This window comes from Gracilinanus agilis, chromosome 6 (genome assembly GCF_016433145.1).
Source record: "Gracilinanus agilis isolate LMUSP501 chromosome 6, AgileGrace, whole genome shotgun sequence".
In the NCBI taxonomy this organism is placed as follows: domain Eukaryota; kingdom Metazoa; phylum Chordata; class Mammalia; order Didelphimorphia; family Didelphidae; genus Gracilinanus; species Gracilinanus agilis.
In genome coordinates, this window is record NC_058135.1 from 286,630,181 (window position 1) to 286,651,623 (window position 21,443).

The 21,443-nt window shown below is 48.9% G+C and overlaps 1 protein-coding gene across 2 annotated transcripts; it reads left to right on the plus strand.

Moving 5' to 3' along the window:
- Positions 1-10,719: 10,719 nt before the first annotated feature.
- LGALS12 (galectin 12) lies at positions 10,720-17,536 on the plus strand. 2 transcript variants are annotated; one of them, XM_044681043.1, is made up of 8 exons: positions 10,720-10,775; positions 11,090-11,303; positions 11,652-11,771; positions 12,158-12,196; positions 12,748-12,774; positions 13,227-13,315; positions 15,409-15,559; positions 17,031-17,536. In XM_044681043.1, exons 1-8 carry the CDS (start codon positions 10,735-10,737, stop codon positions 17,175-17,177), a joined length of 828 nt encoding a protein of 275 aa, XP_044536978.1. In that variant the 5' UTR covers positions 10,720-10,734; the 3' UTR covers positions 17,178-17,536. The 2 variants fall into 2 exon arrangements, with proteins under 2 accessions (XP_044536978.1, XP_044536979.1); XM_044681044.1 differs by lacking the exon at positions 12,748-12,774.
- Positions 17,537-21,443: the final 3,907 nt, after the last annotated feature.

Consider the following 21,443-nt stretch of genomic DNA (forward strand, 5'->3'; position numbering starts at 1 on the left):
AAGAAGAAGAAGAAGAAGAAGAAGAAGAAGAAGAAGAAGAAGAAGAAGAAGAAGAAGAAGAAGAAGAAGAAGAAGAAGAAGAAGAAGAAGAAGAAGAAGAAGAAGAAGAAGAAGAAGAAGAAGAAGAAGAAGAAGAAGAAGAAGAAGAAGAAGAAGAAGAAGAAGAAGAAGAAGAAGAAGAAGAAGAAGAAGAAGAAGAAGAAGAAGAAGAAGAAGAAGAAGAAGAAGAAGAAGAAGAAGAAGAAGAAGAAGAAGAAGAAGAAGAAGAAGAAGAAGAAGAAGAAGAAGAAGAAGAAGAAGAAGAAGAAGAAGAAGAAGAAGAAGAAGAAGAAGAAGAAGAAGAAGAAGAAGAAGAAGAAGAAGAAGAAGAAGAAGAAGAAGAAGAAAAGAAGAAGAAGGCATCACCACCAGATGGCACCCAAAGCCATCCACTCATTGAACTCATAGCTATCAACTGATTGATAGCCAGAAATAGCCATTAAGGGCCTTCTGCCCCACCCCAACCCCCATCTCAACCAAGTTTCTTTCCCCTCAACCAAATAAGGTAATATTTGTAAAAGCACTTAGTGTGGTACATGGCACACAGTGGGTGCATGATATATGCTCATCCTCTTCCCTTCTTTACAAGTACTCACATTTGTTTCTTTTGTTTCTTTCAGGGGAAGATTCTCAAGAAAAGAAGCGAGACCAAAGGAACAGGATAAAACAGAAGAGAAAATAACCCAGTTTTAGGGTTGCTCTGGGAGTCTGATTGAGAAGAAAACGACTATACTAGAACCTGAGGATTCCTTTTCTTCTAGTGGGGAAGTCCTTCAACTAGCCTTGAAATCACCAATGATCCTGTTTGGACTCCAGGCTTCCAGGAGGTTTCAAAAGTGTCAATCAGTCAACAAGCATTAAATAGACACTTAGGGTTATGTACTAGGCACTGGAGATACAAAGGCCCAGCTGGGTGACCCATTGCCTACTCTTACCACTCTTCTGCCTTGGAACCAATACACAGTACTGATTCCAAGATGGAAGGTGAGGGTTTAAAAAAAAAGACTTGGCAGTTGGCATAAAACCTGGTGGAATTCATTACGTAAAACCCTGGGGTTTCACATCTCTGCGTATAGAGAAATGAGACTCTCATTTGTAACAGAATAATCTGGGAACATGAAAGGAGAAAACCAGGTGATTCATTCCCAGATTCATTCCCAAATAGCTAAAGGATATGGGTAGTTTCCAAAGGGAAACACCCCAAACTATCAAGAATTGATTGATGATGATGATGATGATGATGATGATAGAAAGTGTATCTCTAGAGCTTTAAGGTTCACAAAAATATTATCACATTTTATTCTCACAACCATGTGCCCAGTGTCACAAATCTAGAGTCTGAAATAGGGTTTGAGCTCGTGTCTTCCTGTTCCTGCAGGGAATGCCCTATCCACTTTGTTCCTTAGGTGTCAACACGTGAAAAAAAAATAGTGCTCCAAATCCCTGATAATTGGAAAACTGCGAATTAAAGCAACTCTGAAATATGCCAATCTAGGTCACACCTTTCAGATTGACAAACCTAACAGAGCAAAATGGCCAAGTGTTGAAGAGGCTATGAGAAAACAGACACATTGATATATTCTTGTAGGGAGGATGAGGGAGAGGTAGAGAAGGAGAATGAATGGAAGACGGGAGAGGTAGAAGAAAAGCTTTGGTTCTTCACTCACCCTGGATGGCAGAGGGACTGAGTACGGCTTCAGGAATGCATAAATTGGCTTCAAAGTCCAGGAGCTGGGAGGACTTGGCCAAGACCAATAAGAGCAGTAGGTCCAACGGGGAAGAAAAAGGCACGCTATGTAAAACAGAAATGGTTATTATTATATCACATTGACACAATAAAATTGGTCCAACGTAATAAACGCGATTCTATAACACAGAATCAGCATTTTTAAGATCCAAATGGCATCCTGACAATGGAGAAAGTAATGGACCTGGAGTCAAGAGTGGCTTTCAGGTCAGGCTTGTGGCAGATGCTAGCCAATCTCTTAACCTTAAGTTATATGCAGACTGTGACGTCCATTGGGAAAGCTCAGCGAATCATCGATAGTTAACCTTCTATCATGTATAACCATATAATGTGGTTATTATAAAAAATATCACAAATGATAAATACAATGTCATAATGTGATATATGTACTGATTTATTCTTTTTTGGTTGTCCTTCATTTTTGAAGAGAACAGTAACGTTACGGGGTGATTTCTTGACTTGCACAGGAATTCCATCTAGTGAGGCAGAGTGGCACGAAGTTGGTAGCCTCACTCTCTCTCCCAGAGTCATCAAAGTCCAGTGGCAGGACAAAAGTCAGGATGCCTGGCAATGGCCCAGGTTGCAGAGGATGGCCTTGGCATCTTTGATATCTAACCAAGCTCTAAGCACTCTACAGTGCCTGTTTCAGTCACCTTCATGGCCATTGGAGCACATTGTTCTCATCTGACCATTCCAAAGGGGAATGTCTTCTCATGCTTGGGGTGGATAGCTCCCTAATTCACTAATGGGCATGCAGCACTTCGGTTGCCTTCAATCTTGTTTAGACCTGCTGCTGAAATGGTTTACCATTGTGTAGCCATTGAGCATGGTACAGCTTCTTTGAACCACAGATGAGAATTGAGTGCCAAATGGGCACCAAGAGTGTCCATAACCTTTGGTATGAGGGTTGGCCAAGTCCTTTTCAGGACTTCTCATCCACTGATTAATTATATATAGTATTCAAATGAATCTGGGATCTCCTTGATTCAAAGATCCTCCACTAAAGTGGAGAAAGGTAATTAGCAAATCTTGGGATAAGGTGCACAGAAAGCACCCTCAAATCAACTTCGTAGGGTTTCTCAGACCTCAGGGAACCCTCTCAGGAGGAAAACTTCAGGAGAGGCTACAGAGGAGGCTGATCCCAATGGACAGATCAGGCCAGTGACAGCCTGGGGAATAGTTACCCCTGAGCTGGGCAGAGAAGCTGCCATCTAGAAGCTTCCCATTTTAACAATTTATGCCAACTCTGTGCTAAGATCAGTTGTTTCTGTCCTGCTAAAGGGAAAAAACATTCCCTTTGGAATGGTCAGATAAGAACAATTTGTTCCAATGGTCATTGTAAGGATGGGTGCTATCAGCATCTTCTCAATATCAGTACCCAGGAGCAAAGTTTAAGTGCCCCACCTTTATTAAGTTTCTGGCAATAAGATAGATAAGGGCTGCTAGGTGGCACAGAGAACATAGAGTACTGTGCTTAGAATCTGGAACACATCTTCTTGAGTTCAAATGTAGCCTCAGACTTATTAGCTAGTGACTCTGGGCAAATCACTTTACCCTGTTTGCCTCAGTTTTTTTCATCTGTAAAATGAGCTGGCAAAGGAAATAGCAAACCTCTCCAGTGTCTCTGCCAAGTAAAGCTCAAATAGGGTGATGAAGAGTCAGACTCAACTGAAATGATTAAAATAAGCTAAATGGCCACAAGGCCAGTTGCTCTGAAGTCAAAGACAGATCAAAGATCATTATGGAACAATTATCTGTGTCTTCGAGCCACTCCCTGAGTGCAGGGAGCTTGGTCATAATCTCATTGGGGGGGGGCAGAAGCTGGGAACAGTGACCAGAAAAGATAATTCACATCTCCCTACTGCTAGGATACTTTTCTTCATTTTCTGGTTCATGATCTCCTTTCTTTTTTTTCCCAATAGAAAGGCCAAGCAAAAAATTACATAGATGGACTTTGTGTTTGCTGGTATTGTTTGACTCTGTGTGTGTTTTCAATTAAATGTAAGAACAATTTTAACATTCATTTTTTAAAATTTTGAGTTCCAAATCCTCTATCCCACTCCTTCCACCACCCCCTGACTGAGATAACAGGCAATTTGATATAGATAGTGGGATGAGGTCGAGAATGGTGGACCGCCCTTCTCAAAAATAACCTGGATTCAGAAGGCATGAGTGAAGAAGCATAAGGTTTATTTCTCTTTCACAAAAAAGGACATTCTCAGCTTTGGATGCTAGAGGAATGCCCACACAGTGCATTCAGAGAGCCAATGTATAGGATTTTCTAATCACAAAAGAACAAAAGACTTTCTCCTACTCTCCTCTCTTTCTCCAATTTGTTTCCCGTTATCATACCTATGACCAAGCTAGGGACAGTGAGATAAGTTCATTGAGAAGACCTATTGTACATGTTCTTCTCTAAAAGATAAGAAAGCTACTAAGTCTTTGGATGGGGGACCTCCTTGTTCTTACTATATCTTGACCCTTCCTGGCACTTGCCTCCATATGTTCCTTTGTTCCTGTCATTCTTCCTGGACTTGTTCCCAGAGCCCTTAGCACCAAAAGTAACAAATCAGCCCCTCACATTTCTTTCCTTAGTCAGGAGAAAAACTGTGCTTTAAACTGTGCTTCTTTTACCCCCTTCTAAGGTCATTGGAGTTACAAGCCAAATGTCATTACCCTGAGAATTACACACTTAATCACATCTCACACAGTTATACATGTGCAGTGGTGCACAATATATTTCCATATTAGTCACTTGTAAATATTTCAGCCACCTGATACAAATCAAAGACACAAATTTAAAAAATGTTTTTCCTTAATAATTTCTTGGAAGATTATAGTTTTTAGGTAAAACAATAATTCTTACATTCTCTCTTCTCAATCCATTATCCAGGTCAATTGTTTTTCCAATGAGATAGTTCACATTTTCTTCTATTTTTTTCATTCTTTTGACTCTATTTTATTGTTTCTTGGTGACTCTGGGGATTGTTAGCTTCTATTTTCCCAATCCTAATTTTTAAGGAATTATTTTCTTCAGTGAGCAAAATTTTGTACCTCCTTTTCCATTTGGCCAATTCTGCTTTTTAAAAAGTTCTTTTTGGGGGGCAGCTGGGTAGCTCAGTGGATTGAGAGTCAGGCCTAGAGATGGGAGGTCCTAGGTTCAAATCTGACCTCAGACACTTCCCAGCTGTGTGACCCTGGGCTAGTCACTTGACCCCCATTGCCTACCCTTACCACTCTTCTGCCTTGGAGTATTGACTCCAAGACAGAAGGTAAGGGTTTTTAAAAATAAATAAATGAATGAATGAAAAGTTCTTTTTTTCAGTGTATTTTTGCACCTCTTTTACCATTTGTCCAATTTTATTTTTTAAGGTGTTATTTGGGGTGGAGAGTGTTAAAAAGAAATGAGTGGATGGTGGATATAATATCTCTATCTATATCTATCTCTATCTGTCTCCTGGATCTTCTTGAGAATTGATTGTATATAGATCTCAGAGATAGTATGGATGGAGGAGGGATTATGTGCCCAGGCCTAGACTGGCTATCACAGGTGAGGGAGAAACACACACTCCTCTCACAATTGCTGTTGATATAATTTATGCCTCTCCTACCTGACAGGCTTGATTGAATAAGCCTCTCAGTTGTTCCCTTCTAACAGTTTGCTCAGGCAAGGAACCCCTGAGAGATTGGGTGGATGATTAACCTCTCTAGGTCCCAACCTGAGGTTGGATTAGTTGTTGATAAGGGCTATTGATTGGCTATTGGAAATGTTGTTATCTCCCCTTCCCAAGGGCTTTATTAATAACCACTCAGGAAAGGTACTTGTTGGTAAAACACTATATTGAATCTCTTGATTGTTTAAGGAAAACAAGGTAATAGGATTGAGGATCTAGGAACCCTATTGGTAATTGATTGGCTATTAATCTAATTGTTGATCAGGCCTGGAGATTTCTAGGCTTGTAGAGACTGGAGGCTCTTCACCCTCTCTCTAACTCTGACCTGACATGACCACGGCCAAGCCAGAGATTAGGGAAGGCTATTGATGATGTCGATAGATGAATCAGTATACTCTCTCAGCTCTAATATCAATGGTGTTGATTGATCACTAGCTCTCTCAGTAGGATAACAGATCACAGGTTTCAGGCCTACCTTTTCTCCTTTCACCTCCTTCCTTCTCAAGTCCCTGCTCCAAAATGAGCCCACTTGACTTGTCACTTGGGGATATTTATAGGGCTGGGTCCAGCTGCTTTTTGCCCTTGGCTCACAGCACCTGGGAACATTCCAAGCTTCTCAACTGCCAGTGCTGTCATTCAAAGTGGCATCCATCTTGTCCCAGATAACGATTTTAACAAGAGTGAGGTTGTACCTCCTTTACCAAGCTACTGACTTTTTTTCATGATTTTCTTTTGTCATTCTCATTATCACAAGCATTTCTTTTTCCTCCCTGGATCTGTGGCCAGGGTCCCTACTTTCCTGAAGCTTCATGCTCTAATGAGGTAATGTTCCTCCTCACCCTGGGACTGGGCAGTGAATGGGCAATAAAACAGAGTCCTGCACCCAGAACCAGCAAAGGATCCCCTGTAATCTCCTTCTGACCAGTAGTCTGACCCTCTTACTGTCTATGATCTGAAAGCTCTGGAAGCCACTGCTGCTGATTCAGTCACCCCAAATCCTTCTGCTCCCTTGCCAGGGCTCAGCCTGTGCTGGACTGAATTCCACTGTCATCCCAGTAAAACAGACCATTCCTGCTTACCTTCTTTATTTAAAACCCTGACCTTCCATCTTAAAACAAATACTATGTATTAGTTCCAAGGCAGAAGAGTGGTACCGGCTAGGCAATGGAGGGTAAGCAACTTGCCCAAAAAGTGTCTGAGGCTGGATTTGAACTCAGGAAGATGAGTCTTACCGACTCCAAGCCTGGCACTCTCAGCACTGTGCCACCTAGCTGCCCTAGATATAGACAATCCTGACGTGCAGCCCTGTGAAGAAGCCCAAACTGATGAAATCACATTTCTCTAACTAAATTTATAGTAGCTTTCCATCATGTATTTTTTCAGGCTTTATGACATAAATCTTGCATAATTATGATTGCAATAGTTGGTGTTTCCATGACAAAATGCTTAACAGATGTCACATTTTAGCTTCTCAACAAGGGAGGTCTTAGAACGATCCCCATTTTTTGTTCATGCAGTTTGTGTCAGAGGCAGGATTTGAACTCATTCCAATTCCAAAAATTCTTTACTGTTAAAAAAGGGATTCTCAAATCAAAAAAAAAAAAAAAAAGCCAGGAATTACTGGACTAGATGATTTAAATTTCATGCTCTGAGATCTTCTGTCCTCCCTGGGTGAGACTCCCGGAGCTACTGAACACCTGGCTACTTTCCCAGGGTCAGTCCTGAAAGGGAAGCTTCCCCAAAGCCACCAATCTTGGGAAGAGGCAGGAGAGGAGGGATTGGAAAGGAAGACCTTGTAAGTGGGAAGTGGAGGGAGGGAGGGAGGAACGGGTAGAAGAGCTGAGGCCAGAGTCCAGCGTCAGAAAGAAATTCTACTAGAAGGCCGGGCTTTGGTCTCCTCTCGCTGCCACCCCCAGGCTACGAAGGCAGAAACCTCTTTCAAAGAACAGAGGGCCGAGGTGCTAAGGGGAAAAGGAAGAGGCATCACCCTTAAGGAGAAGGGAAAGGAAGTGTCCAAGGTCACTTCAGCCTCACTCACCAAGCTCCAGGCCCATCCATCAACCCATCCAGTCCTGATCTGAAAGAGTTAACTTCTTCAGACTGGATTCTTGGGGTCTGACTGCACACCCTCCCATTTCTCACCATCTGGCTGAGTCTTCCGCCTGCCAACTGAGATAAAGGCTCAAGCAAGAGCCGGGGAGAAATGGGGGAAGTGGTACAGGGGGAAGGACCCAACCGTTTCACTTGTTAGCCGTGTGAGCTGGGGTCACAATTCCTTCCTGGGCCTTAGTTTCCAAATCTGTAAAATGAAGGGGTTGGTCTGGATGCTTTCTGAGGCCCCTTTAGCTCAGTTAGGATCCTGTGATTCCCATATATGGCACTTATTTCCCATGTAACCCTGGGCAAGTCTTTTCTACCTTTTAGAAAGGCTAGAATAGCGGAAGGTCTTGAGTTCGAATGCTGAATCTGGGTGACCTTGGGAATGACCTCATCTCTAGGCCTCACTTTCCTTTTCTCTAAACTAAGAGGATTGGATTTGATGGCTCTAAAGTCCATTCCAGCCCTCCAGCTCCCTTCCCAGCTGAGCCCAAGTGTCATCTCCTATTTGAGGCCTTTCTCCACCCCACCCCCCAACCCCCAGTTTTTAATAGCCTGAGTCAAGGCAATTAAGTCAAGAACCATTTGCTAGGTGTCTACCACATGCCAGGCACTGTGTTAAGCTCTAAAAATGCAACCAAAAAAGGGGACAGAAACAGTCCCTGTCCTCAGTTCCTATTCTCATGGGGCAGACAACACATAGCTACATTTCTACAAACATTTATATGGGGAGATTAGGAATCCACGAACTTTTATTTAAAATGTTTTGAGAGTAGGGGGCAGCTGGGTAGCTCAGTGGATTGAAAGCCAAGCCTAGAGACGGGAGGTCCTAGGTTCAAATCCAGCCTCAGACACTTCCCAGCTGTGTGACCCTGGGTAAGTCACTTGACCCCCATTGCCTACCCTGACCACTCTTCCGCCTATAAGTCAATACACAGAAGTTAAGGGTTTAAAATTAAAAAAAAATAAAGTAAAAAAAATTAAAAAAAATGTTTTGAGAGGCATCTAGGTGGCTCAATGGATAAAGAACTAGGCCCAAAATCAAAAGGACCTGGATTCAAATCTGGCCTCAGACACTTCCTAGCGGTATGACCCTAGGCAAGTCACTTAACTCCAATTGTCTAACCCTCACTGCTCTTCTGCCTTGGGACCAATCCTTAATATCCATTCTAAGATTAAAGGTTTAAAGAAATGTTCTGATACGTCTATTTCAATTTTTTTTATTTTCCTTTGTAATCCTGTGAATTTTATTTTATGCCTTTAAAACCATTATTCTAGGGGATAGCTGGGTAGCTCATTGGATTGAGAGCCAGACCTAGAGCTGGGAGGTCCTGGGTTCAAATCTAGCCTTAGACACTTCCTCTCTGGGTGACCCTGGGCAAGTCACTTAACCTCCATTGCTTAGACCTGACCATTCTTCTGCCTTAGAACCAATGCATAGTATTGATTCTAAGGTAGAAGGGAGGAGTTTAAAAAAACAACATTATTCTGAAAAGGGGTCTTCACCAGAGTGCCCAAGGGGTCCAAAACAGAACCCAAGGTAAGGGTTCCTGGAGCTGATGGCGGACAGTCTTAGAGGAGAAAGTACCAGCAACAAGGGACGCCAAGTAAGGGCTTGAGTGGAGTCGTGAATACATTCTGAATGTTCCTCTCTATAGATGTGCCGCCCTGTCCCTCCACCATGAATGACCCTTACCCCATCCCCATCCGGAGGCGAGCTCCAGCCAGAGCCCGTCTTTCTACTCTGCTTTTCTAATACAGTGCCTGGCACAAAGAAGGCACTTAATGAACACAGAATCGAACCAAATTCTCTGAGCCTCCATTTCCCCATTTGTAAAATGAGGAGGTAGAACGAGAAGTTTCTTTAAGGTCTTCTGGTTCATTCCTAGACTGATTTTCAGGCTGGGGGCAAGGGCAGAGGCTGATTCCTGAAGGCTCTTCCCAGGCTAGTGGCCGCTAGGGATCTTGCCAGAGGCTACAGAGGGCATTAGGACCCTGAGGAGAGAAAGCCATGCAAAGAGCTGGGAGAAAGGGCTCTGGGTGCCTTCAGGTCCAGCCCCTGGAGATGTGAGGCCATCAGATGCTCCGGCTGGCCTTGGCCTCACAAGTTCCCAGACTCACTAGAGCAGCCATAGGGAGGGAGAGCTCCAGGCTCCTCACTCACCCCTTCAGTCACCCTCCATGTGGCGAGGAAGAGGAGGAGGAGGAGGAGGAGGAGGAGGAGGAGGCCTGGATCCCCTTCCTGACAGCTTCCTCTTGCAGCCACCAGTCTTTTACCCGGTGAGTAGTTTCTCTGGCTGGGGAACTCTTGGTCCCAGGCTCCCTGAGCTCCCAGCTTCTGGTAGCCAATGCCGGGAAGGAGGTCAAGTTTATCCCCTTCCCACCCGCAGTGGTTTCCGGGGGGGGGGGGGTGTTCTGTCTGCAGAGAACATGCATGCGATGGAATGGAAAGCACACTGAATCTGGACTGGGGGGCCTGGGTTCCTTCCTAACTCTTGTTACAAGCCGCCATGGTAGGGTCGGGAGAGTGCTTGGTTTAGAAGCCGAAAGAGAGGCATTCGAAATCTGCTTCTGGTGACTTGGGGCTCTTAGCCTCAGTATCCTCCAGGAAATGGAGCTAAGACGATCTCGAGCCCTTACCTTGAGGGTCCTCAGAGATCTCCTCTGTAAAGTGTTTCGTAAACCTGAAAGCAAGTTAAGGTAGCTGTTATTCTGACCATTACACTATTACTCAGTTAACTGTGTGATCTTGGACAAGTCCAGAGGATAAATTGTCCCCATCATTCCAGGTCTTCTGGGCTAGACGGTTCTAAACTAAGAAAAAAAAGGAGGGGGGCAGCTGGGTAGTTCAGTGGATGGAGAGTCAGGCCTAGAGATGGGAGGTCCTGGGTTCAAATCTGGCCTCAGACACTTCCCAGCTATGTGACCCTGGGCAAGTCACTTGACCCCCATGGCCCACCCTGACCACTCTTCCACCTAGGAGCCAATACACAGAAGTTAAGGGTTTAAAAAAACAAATCTGCTTCAGCTGTGAGTCTCTCTCCGGCCTTCGTGCCTCTGGCGTGGGCACTTTGCCCCTTGTCTCATCACCTCTCCTAGCCTGTGACTTTGTTTTCCCGGCGGGTTCAGGTCATCCCTTATGTCACAACAATTTTCGGTGGCCTTCATGCTGGAAAGATGGTCATGGTCCAGGGCACGGTCCCACGGGACGCTCAGAGGTAAGGGGGCTCAAGTCCCTCGTGTCTGGAGGGCCCCATCATCCTTGGCACCCCCTCCAAGTAATGATGGGGAAAGGGGTGGAATTACTTGCCTTGTTCCATAGGACCCAGAACAAGAACTGCCTGGCCTAAGGAGGCACAAGGAGTCGGGGCCAGCCCCAGTGCTTGGGTGCTGGACATAGAGCACCCAAGGGTGCCCGTCGTGTTACCCTAGAGTCAAGGCTCTTTGAAATAAGCATCAGCCTTCCGGGCAGGGCTCAGAGGGTATCTGGGCTACTTGTCCGTCCCATCCCTCACTGCCCTGGCCCTGCCAGGTTCCAGATTGATTTCCAGTGTGGCTGTAGCCTGCAGCCCCGGCCGGACATCGCCATTCATTTCAACCCTCGATTCTACACCAGTAAGCCCCACGTCATCTGCAACACCCTTCACTGGGGACGATGGCAAAGGGAGGCCCGTTGGCCCAAGCTGACCCTGGGCAGAGGAGACAGTTTCCTGCTCCTCTTCCTCTTTGGAACCGAAGATGTAAAGGTAATCGGTGAAGTAGGGGATGGAGATCCCGGGGTTGTCCTCCTTCTGGGAGGGAGGAGGATGGAGAGAAGAGAAAGAGAGGAAGGAGAGAGGGAAGAGGGGAAGAGGGAGGGAAGGGGAAGGGAAAGGAGGCCAAGCTTATCTAGAAAAAGAGAGGAAGAGGGAGGGGAGGCTGCAGGAGGAAAGAGGAGACTTTTGCAGTAGCCAAGCCTTGCAGTTTACTTCCTAGAAGAGCGAGGGTCCCTAGCCGGCTCATTCCTCATCCTGCAAGTGAAGAAGCAGGTGGGGGTAGGGAAGGGGGATGGGGAGAACCCGGGCATTGGGGGTGCCAGCCAACTTTCTCTCCAGGTGAGCGTGAATGGCCAGCACTTTCTCCACTATCCCTACCGGCTCCCACTATCCAGAGTGGACACCCTGGGCATCTACGGCCATATCTTTGTGAAAGCGGTTGGATTCCTGAATAGCAATGTAATTGCCTCTGGGAACCCAGGCCTGACCGACAGACCTGGGGTGGAGGGGAGCAGGCCAGGGCTTTGGGGGTCCAGCTGGGAGGTGTTCAGGGAGAGAAGAGGCAAGTCTTATCATGCAATGGGAAAGGCTAGGCTAGAGGCATGGGATGACTTACAGGGGAGAGGGGAAGGTGGTGAGCTATTCCTGGGTGGAGCCAATGGTTTCCTGGGCATTGCCAGGCCCTGTGGGTTCTCCCCACTCTGTGCCAGGGAGTAAATAGTCTCCCTGAGCAATATGAGGCCCAATGCGTGGAAAAACCACTAGGCTTTCTCTGAAAAGGCCAGTTAGGGATGTTTGCTGGCCACTGCTTGCCACAGCCCCTTGTCTCGTCTTTCTTTGGACAGCCTTTTGTGGAGGGTGGAACCGAGTACCCAGCTGGATATGTGAGTATAAAGGGGGCTCCCCGGTTCTGCCCCAGAGGCCTGACAGCCAGTCAAAGCTACTGTTCTTTGATAGGGCCCTTGAGAAACTGGCTGGGCTCCCTCTGCTCCCCGAGTTGCTCCTCTCCAGCTCATTCCCATCCACTGCTGGGTTCTCCAGGGTGGGAGGGACCCGACATGGGGCCCAGAGCCCTGAAGGGAGGGTTACTGTGTACAAAGGGTGGCCCTCCTTCCCACCCCTGAGCTGTGGCCCTTCATTCTCAGCTTGCACAAGTCCAGGCTGCCCCTTCCCTTACTGCTATGGTCCAAGGGGACCCCCTCGGGCCTAGGCAGGCTTCAGCTGCCCCTGAAGCCTGAACTTTAATTCTGCTTTTCCTGCACCAAAGCGCCTTTCCCCTGGCCCAGTAGAGAATTGCTGCTGAGCCTGGGTGAGGCCAGACTTGGGGAGGCGGGGGGAGGGCCGTGGAGCTCTCCATGAGGCTCTGGAGACACGGGGTGAGAAGTGATGGTCAGAGAGGGACACACACTATCCCCAACTCCTTTTCCTTCAACAGCCTTTTTTACTGAAAAGCTCCCGACTGGTAAGTGAGATTTCCCTTCTGTCTTTGGGAACTAAATATTCCTGGGGAGCCAGATGGGTGGGGTGGGGAGATTCAAGGCTGAAAAGTCTTCCACGTGGGTTAGGGGCTTCAGGGGGAAAGAAGCCCTAAGCTTCTCCCTGGCCTCCTCCATTTTCCTTATAAGCTTGGTGGACTGTGAGCTCCCTGACGGCAGGAACCACTTTTTGGTTTTCACAACCTCCAAGTTGGGCTTAACAAATGTTTGCTGGTTCTGGAGGTTTTCTAGGAAAAGGCCTTCTTCGCCCTGGGCCCTTGCTGTCTTTCTGGGGCCTGGAAGCACCTAAGGGATTCGACAGTGAGGAGAGTTCCCTAAGGAACAGAGTGGGGAGGGAGGCCCCATCCTTAGGGATGAGTGTCCTGTTATGATCCCCTTCTCCTCTGGGCCTCCTGGTACCTCTCCCTTGTTCTTTCAGGTGGTTCCCTGCACGTGGCCTCTTCCCAGGGGCCTGTGGCCAGGACAGGTCATCGTGGTGCGGGGCCTTGTGTGTCCCAACCCTCAGGAGTAGGTACCAGCAGGATGGAGGAAGTCGGAGGTTCAAGGGGGAAGGGAGGGAGGGAGTCCCCCGCCTAGAGCTTGGTGGTCAAGGTGGAGGGTGACTCCCGAGCGACAAGGATGAGCCGAGAACAATGATGCTCAAGGCCACCCTGGGAGGCGGCTGCTGGGATTATCTGCATTTTGGAGAGGAGATGTTCCAGGCTCAGGATCTCAGAGCTAGTTAAGTGTCTGAACCCAGGTCTCCCTGGCCCAAGGCCAGCGCTTCCTCTTCTGCCCCACACTGCCTCTTGGAGTGCAAAGCACCAGAATGCCAGAATCCCCACACTTCTGGGCTTGGTGGGTACCAAAGTGGGCAGCCACGTCACCTTTCTTGGGGCTAAGGACCCGGGCCAAGCAGCACTCGGTAGCTCTTTTTAAAGGAAGATTGCCATCACCATGTTTTGTGCAACCCCTTTGCCATTCTTCCAAACTCCTAAATTCTTTTTTAGACCCTCATCTTCCATCTTAGAATCAATGCTGTGTGTTGGTTCCAAGGCAGATGAGCACTAGGGCTAGGCAGTAGATTTAAGTGACTTGCCCAGGGTCACACAGCTAGGAAGTGTTGGAGGCCAGATTTGAACCCAGGACCTCCCATCTCTAGGCCTGGCTCTCTCTATCCACCATGCTATCTAGTTGCCCAAAGCCCTTCACTCTTAGACCTTATCCAGCGTCCCCACCACAGGGCCCTCCACAGGGAGACACGTGTCAGGCGCTGCTCTTGTATCATCTCTGCTTGAGGTGACCCTGGACTCCCAAGGGCCATGCCAGGGGAATCAAGCTGAGAAAGCTTCTGGTCCAAACCAGGTCTGACTATGCCATCCCCGGAAGCCTGGCCACCAGGGGATGAGATTTGGGTCCACCACAACTCCCGAGAGGGTCACTGATCCCCACTCCCAGCGATACCCTTGGGGAAGCGGCCCCAAGCCCCAGCACCTGCCCCGTATTCTCCCCAGACTTTGGGGACCCTCTCATTCAGCTGCCCTCATTTACTGCCTGGAGGAGCCCCATGAGGACCAGGGAAGGCACCTGCCCACCATCTCCTTCACAGAATCTTTGATCCATGACTTGACAGCCTTAAAGCTCGTCCAGCCTCTCGTTTTCCAGAGGAGGCTCCGAGAAGGAAACGATTTACTCAGCATGACACAGCTAGGAAGCTGGAATCGGGGCCTCTGGCTTCAAACACAGGACACTTTCACTGCACCCTTTTTTGTTAAGAATCCAAATTTGGGTCGTTTTCCCCTATACCCTATTTCACTTCAGACCCAGCTGGCAGAGTCCCAGACTGTGCCGAGGCTGCAATCAGACGCCCAGATTCCAAAGGCTGCGAGAGATTAACTCTTTCACCCCTAAAGTGGATGAGATCTTATAGAAAGTCAATTCCTCCCTTCTTTGTGTGGGAAGGAGGGTCACTAGGAGCGAGAGAAGGTCTTGGTCTCACATTACTCTTTAACCAACGAGTACTGTCAAATCAGCCATAAATAGAATGTTCTATTTGGCACTAGTCCTGCCACTTCATAGCTATGTGACCTTGGGCAAGTCTTTTCTGGGCCTCATTTTCTCTATTTGATGAGAGGATTGGCTTCTCCCTCTAAAGAACCCAAGTCATGGTGCCTGGCCTAGATGTCATGTCCTCTGGGCATGGTTCTGGCTGAAATGACTGGAGGGAGCCCTAGGAGCTTAGGTGGCACTAATATGTCCACTCCTTTGTTTGTTGGGTTTTTTTTTTAAACCCTTGTACTTCGGTGTATTGTCTCATAGGTGGAAGAGTGGTAAGGGTGGGCAATGGGGGTCAAGTGACTTGCCCAGGGTCACACAGCTGGGAAGTGGCTGAGGCCGGGTTTGAACCTAGGACCTCCTGTCTCTAGGCCTGACTCTCACTCCACTGAGCTACCCAGCTGTCCCTATGTCCACTCCTTTGAAAGGATCAGATCTTCCGCCAACCCCTAAAGTTCTCAGATGGGCAGGAATCTGCCCACTAGATGCCCTGAAACCATTCCAAGTACTTTGTTCCATGTGCTCTCCCTGCCTCCCTGCCTCTTCCTCCCTCTTCCACGGTCCAGATTCACACTGAGCTTGCAGGATGATTCAAGGCAACCACCCATGAAGCTCGAGGTTTGCTTTAGAAACAGGACCATGGCTTGGATCTCCCCTTGGAGCCGGAAGGAGCAGATCTCGGCCCCTTTCCTCTTTCACCCACAACGCTTCTTCGAGGTAAGGCATTACAAGAGGCATCCAGCAAAGCATTCCATTCTCCTAAACCCACCCCAAAACTCTAGTCTTCAAAGGATGGATGGATGGATGGATGGATGGATGGATGGATGGATGGATGGATGGGTGCTGGGGAGAGAGACAAAGAGCATCACCAGCATCTCCTCCAGCAGCCTCATTTCATGGATGGGGTCCTGGAGACCCAGACGAAGGAAGTCATTTGCCAACACTCATATAGTCTTGGTGAAAGACCAGACTTGGACTCATTTATGTTGTCCTCTTCCTCATTTGTGCTCTCCTTTGTTGTCCCTTTCTGAAGAAAAGAAATTTAGAGCAGAAGACTTGGGTTCAAATATCAGCTCAGTCAAGTGTTACCTTGAGAACTTGGGCAACTGAGCCTCCCTTGGCCTCAGTTTCCATATCCATAAAATAAAGGCTGTTAGAACTGCTAGCCTCCAAGGTCTCTTCTAGCTCTGCCTCCATGAGATGAGATAAAAAAAAAACTAGCTTGTGGCTTAATAAGAGGGGGGAAACAGTATTTTACAAATTAGCAAGCTAGAGGAATTATAAACTCTAGAGCCAATATTGTCCATATTGATCCTATTAATAATGGGGGGGTGCAGCTGGATGGCTCAGTGGATTGAGAGCCAGGCCTAGAGATAGGAGATCCTGGGTTCAAATCTAGCCTCAGACACTTCCCAGCTGTGTGACCCTGGGCAAGTCACTTGACCCCCATTGCCCACCTTAACTACTCTTCCACCAAGGAGCCAATACACAGAAGTTAAGGGTTTAAAAAAAAAATATATATATATATATATATATATATATAATGGACAGGGAGTCTCTCTCAGCCCAGAATAGATTATGTGACCCTAGACACCTCCCCAAGACCTGCCTTGGGACAAGGATTCCCCACCTCCTGCCCCCGAGGGCATTCCCTGTAACATCTATCCTAATGCCCCCCACTGATGCTTTTTGGGAGGAAGCTGAGGCTGGGTTTTCCGAGTCCCCTGAAGACCCGTCCAGCTCCATTCAGAGAGGGGCACAAGGCTGTCCAGAAGAAGTTTTTCATCCTCAACCATCCTCCAACGCCATCTTAAGTCAGAGGAGGGTTGTGATTGGCCTAGACAAAGGGCATAGCCACACCGACACAGTGGAAGATCCAAGACATCTGTGAATCATTATGAACATGGCCAAGTGGAAGAATGCTAGCATAAGAGGCAGGAGATCTGGGTTTGAATTCAGACCTTGACACTTGCCGGCTCTGTGATATGGGGCAAATGACGGGACCTCTTCCTGCCTTGGTTTCTTCATCTGTAAAATGAAGATACTGGACTGGATGACTTTGGAAGGCCCTTCCAGCCCTTTAGCCTATGATTCCTTGGTCCCAGCTGGCAAACTTGAAAAGCCCCCAGCCCCCTGGCCCATGTGCTCGCTCCCTGGACCCAGGATGCTCTCCCTCCTTCTTCCCTAGGTACTCCTCGTGTGCAGGGACAACGGCCTCAAGTTAGCCCTGAATGGGAATGCAGTTGGGGCAGTCAGCCTCGGGCGGCGGGCCCTAGAGCGACTCAGGGAGCTTCGGATCAGCGGGAACGTGGAGCTCTACTGTGTCCGGTGCTAGAGGGCCTGGACTCCCAGGGGAGCAGCAGGGCCCCCCAAAGCCAGAGCATCCTTAGCCCTCGGGCCACCCCACAGGCCCACCAGTCAGTAGCCTGGGCCCAGCTTCAGAGGCTTAGGGGTGGCTGCCCTCTCACCCCCCCGGGGGCCCTGCTCACACAAGCAGAGATCTCGGCCTGCCACACCATTCCCCAAGGATCATGCCAGTCAAGTGGGCAGGGAGAGAACTGGCACGGATTTAAGGGAAAAGGTAACTTCTGAACCAAGGGTTGGCCACTTCCTGCCAGGCTGAGGACAGAGACAAAACACAGCATGAAAGTGTGACCTGAACCGGAATACAGGAGGCCGAGAGAGAGAGAGAGAGAGAGAGACAGACAGAGAGAGACAGAGAGACAGAGAGAGACAGAGACAGAGAGAGACAGACAGAGAGAGACAGAGAGAGTGAGAGAGAGAGACAGAGAGAGTGAGAGAGACAGAGAGACAGAGAGAGAGACAGAGAGAGACAGAGAGACAGACAGAGAGAGACAGAGACAGACAGAGAGAGTGAGAGAGACAGACAGAGAGAGTGAGAGACAGAGAGAGTGAGAGAGACAGAGAGACAGAGAGAGACAGAGAGACAGACAGAGAGAGAGAGACAGAGAGAGAGAGACAGAGAGAGACAGAGACAGAGAGAGAGAGAGGAGAGAGAGAGACAGAGAGAGAGAGAGGGAGAGAAGGGCTGGCCCTAGATCTGGGCTTGCTTTTGCCTTTCTAGGACGGCGCTTGGCACACAGTAGGTGCTTGATAAACGCTTCTTGACTTGGCCTGACTCGCCTCTGCCCTCCTCGTGCCTCCTAACCCCCTCACCCCCCGGGCTGTTGGCTGCCATGACCCGCAGATGCATCCTACGGAGCTGGAGGTCCACTGAGGCCTTCGCCCAGACGGGCTAGCTGTGCCTCTGCTGCCTCGTATCTGGAGAGGGACGTCCTGAGCCAGTGGTCGTTCGGCATTTCCATTTTACAGTTTGTCTCATTAAGACTCAGCCTGGCAATCCAGCCCAGGCTTCGTCCTTCTCCTCGTCATCAGCAAATTTGAAAAGCCCATCGGTGCCTTCATCCATGCCATTCATGGATGGCCCCGTGGATAGAGTACTCTACCCTGGAGTCAGGAAGACTTGGGTTCAAATCCTGCCTCAAACACATTAGCTCGGTGACTTAACTCTGCCTGCCTCAGTTTCCTCGTGTGTAAGATAAAGGCCAAAAGGAGGCTGGAAAGCCTCTCAGGTCCCTTCCTGCGCCGAGTCTGCAGTTGTGTGTTGGGCGGCGCAGAGCCGAGGGCAGGTCCCGGGCACCCCATCAGGCACCCTCGTCCAAGGCGATATTGTAGTAGGATATTTGTGAATTCAGAGTTATTAAGTACTGCCTGGTCACATGGGTCGACGGGGACATGATTGGGGGACACAGACTAAGCGATCACCCCAGTGCAAATATCGATAATATGGAAATGGGTCTTGATCAATGACACACGTAAAACCCAGGGGAACTGCTCATTGGCTACGGGAGGGGGTGGGAGGAGGGGAGGGGAAGAACATGAACCATGGAACCATGGGAAAAAATTCTAAATTAATTAAAATTTTCAAATAAAAAAAGAACTAAGAGTATGTTAGAAAATAGTTATATAGCATAATTCCTGGATAAATGCCCAGGTAAGATTGCCTAATGTCCTCTTAATTCTTAATTAACAAATATCCTACTACAACATGGGCGCAGGGGGGCCGGTCATCCAACCCCTGGGAGTCTCCTCGTCCTGCCCTTCGCCCGCTCTCTCTGCTTTGCCCCTGAGCTTGCCGTGAGGGGCTTTTTCAAGGACGGTGACAGCAAACATTCACGTCAGCGCGTGGGCAAAGGGCAGAGCCGCACCGACAGTGGAAGAGCGGAGACATGGGCTGCTCTGGTGACGTTAGAGAGCATCTGCCCGCGCTCTTCGGAGCCATGACGGTGGGAAAACGGGCAGCTCCGTGGGGTGGCAAGAGCCCAGGATTGGGAGTCAAGATGATCTGAGTTCAGATCCTGCTTCTGCTCTCTACTTTGAGACTTTTGAGTTCCTGAATCTCTCTGGCTCTCGGTTCTTCCCTATTGCTGTTGAGTCGTGTCCAACTCATCAAGACCCCATCTGGGGTTCTCTTGACAAAGAGATTGGAGGACTTTGTCCATTGCCTTCTCTGACTCATTTTTTACAGATGAGGAAACGGAGGCAAACAGGGCAAGGTGGCTCGCCCTGGGTCCCAAAGCTAGCAAGTATCTGAGCCTGGATTTGAACTCAGGACTTCAGGCTCAGTGCTCCGAAGAGGTCACCATCTTTCTGACCTGCCCCGAAGGAGACCGCAGAAGACTTCCCGCTCCTTTGAGAGGGGTCTCCCCCCTCTGCCCCGCTGTGGGGCCCACTCCTGCCCATCTGGGAGAGCGCCAATCCTGGAGTCAAAAAGACATGGGTTCCAATCCTGTCTCAGACACTTACTGGCTGCAGGATTCAGGAACGCCACTTCACCTGTGTTTGCCTCCTTTTCCTCGCCTATATAATGAGCTTGGACTGGACAACGTCTAAGGGGCTTTTCGGCTCTAGACCTCTAAGGACTTTTGCTAGATAAATCTTCAGCAGCGACCCCCGAGATAATATAGGTTGATTATGGGGAGTCATTAAAAAGAGGGGTCTATCACTTCTGACAAGGCAATTGGGGAGCACGTCGTACAGTGCTAGACTCGGGGGTCGGGGAGGTCTACGTTCAAAGCCCCTGTCTGCCTCAGTTTCCTCATCTGTAAAACGAGGAAGTCGGGCGAGGTGTCTGTTAAGCTCCTCCGCACCCCGCCTCCCCGACACAGCCGGGGCCTTGGGCTCACAGCGCGAACGTGCCTTGCATTATGAATGTGGTTTAATGATTCTATGTGAATTCTATCTGAAGGTTTGTCCTACACCTCTTTATGAAGGGCCAGTGGGTGGGCAGGTGGGCTTGGCTGGGTCAGGGGCCAAGGACAGGCCCCTCTACTGGAAGAGCATCACCCTGGCCCCTTCCAGCGGCTCGTTAAGCTGCCTCCTGCAACTGCCTCTCGTGGGCATCGAAGGCCGCCTTGGTTTCCATGAGCTCCCCCAGGGCCTTCTTCACCTCCTCCATCTCATGCTCGGCCTGCTGGTAGCGCTGTGCCAGCTCGCAGTTCTCCTGGCGCAGCTCCTCCATCAGTACTCGGGCATCGGCATTCTGCTGCTTACAACGATTCCGCAACTGCTCCACCTCGGTCAGCAGCGTCTCCACCGACTTCACCACCGAGTTGATCTGATCCCTGGACAAGGACGGTGGGACTGTGGGAGAGAGCGAGGGGTCAGCTGAGGAAAAGGGGGGCCGCCCTCCGGGCGGGGCGAGCCCCTGAGCGGCTCTGGGCCTCGGGGTCCCCCGCTGTCAAGGGAAGGGATCCGCCCTGGCAGCCCCCCACGTCCCCTCCGGCTCTAAATGGCTCCTCAATCCTGGCATCCTTTGGGCTAAATGGTAACCCCCAGAGATGGAGAGCGACAGGTACCTTCCGCCACAATCACAGCATCGGACGTATTCTGGGGGCTGGCCTGAAGTCAAGAAGGCTCACCTCCCAAGTTCAAACCCAGCCCCAGACCCGTACTAGCGGAGTGACCCTGGGCAAGTCACTGGACCTTGATTGCCTCCGTTTCCTCATCTGTAAAAAGAGCTAGAGAGGGAGACGGCAAACCGCTCCAGGATCTTTGCCAAGAGAACCCTGGGTGGAGTCACAAAGGGTCGGGCACGACTGAAAAATGGCCAAATGACAACAAAAAAAGCACTTGGAGGTTTCTAAAATGCTTCCCGTAGGAGAAACCCAGAGGAAAAACAACCGCTGGAACACATGGGCTGAGGGGGATATGATTGGAGATGCAGACACTGAACGATAACTCTGGTCCAACTATCAATAATATGGAATTAGGCCTTGGTCAATGATGCATGTAAAACCCCGTGGAATTGTGGGTCGGCTAAGGGAGTTTAGGGGGGTTTGGGGAGAGGGAAAGAACATGAAATATGTAACTAGGGGAAAAGATCCAAAATAAAAGTAAAAATATAATAAATAAATAAATATAAAATAAAATAAAATGCTTCCCGTGGGGGGGATCATGAAGTGTCAGACACAACTGAATTCCTGAACAAATTCCAAAACCTCTGAGTAGGGGGAGGCCCATGGGAGGGAGGTGCTAGCTTGCCACAATGGGCAGAAGGCCAACTTTGGAATCAGATCGA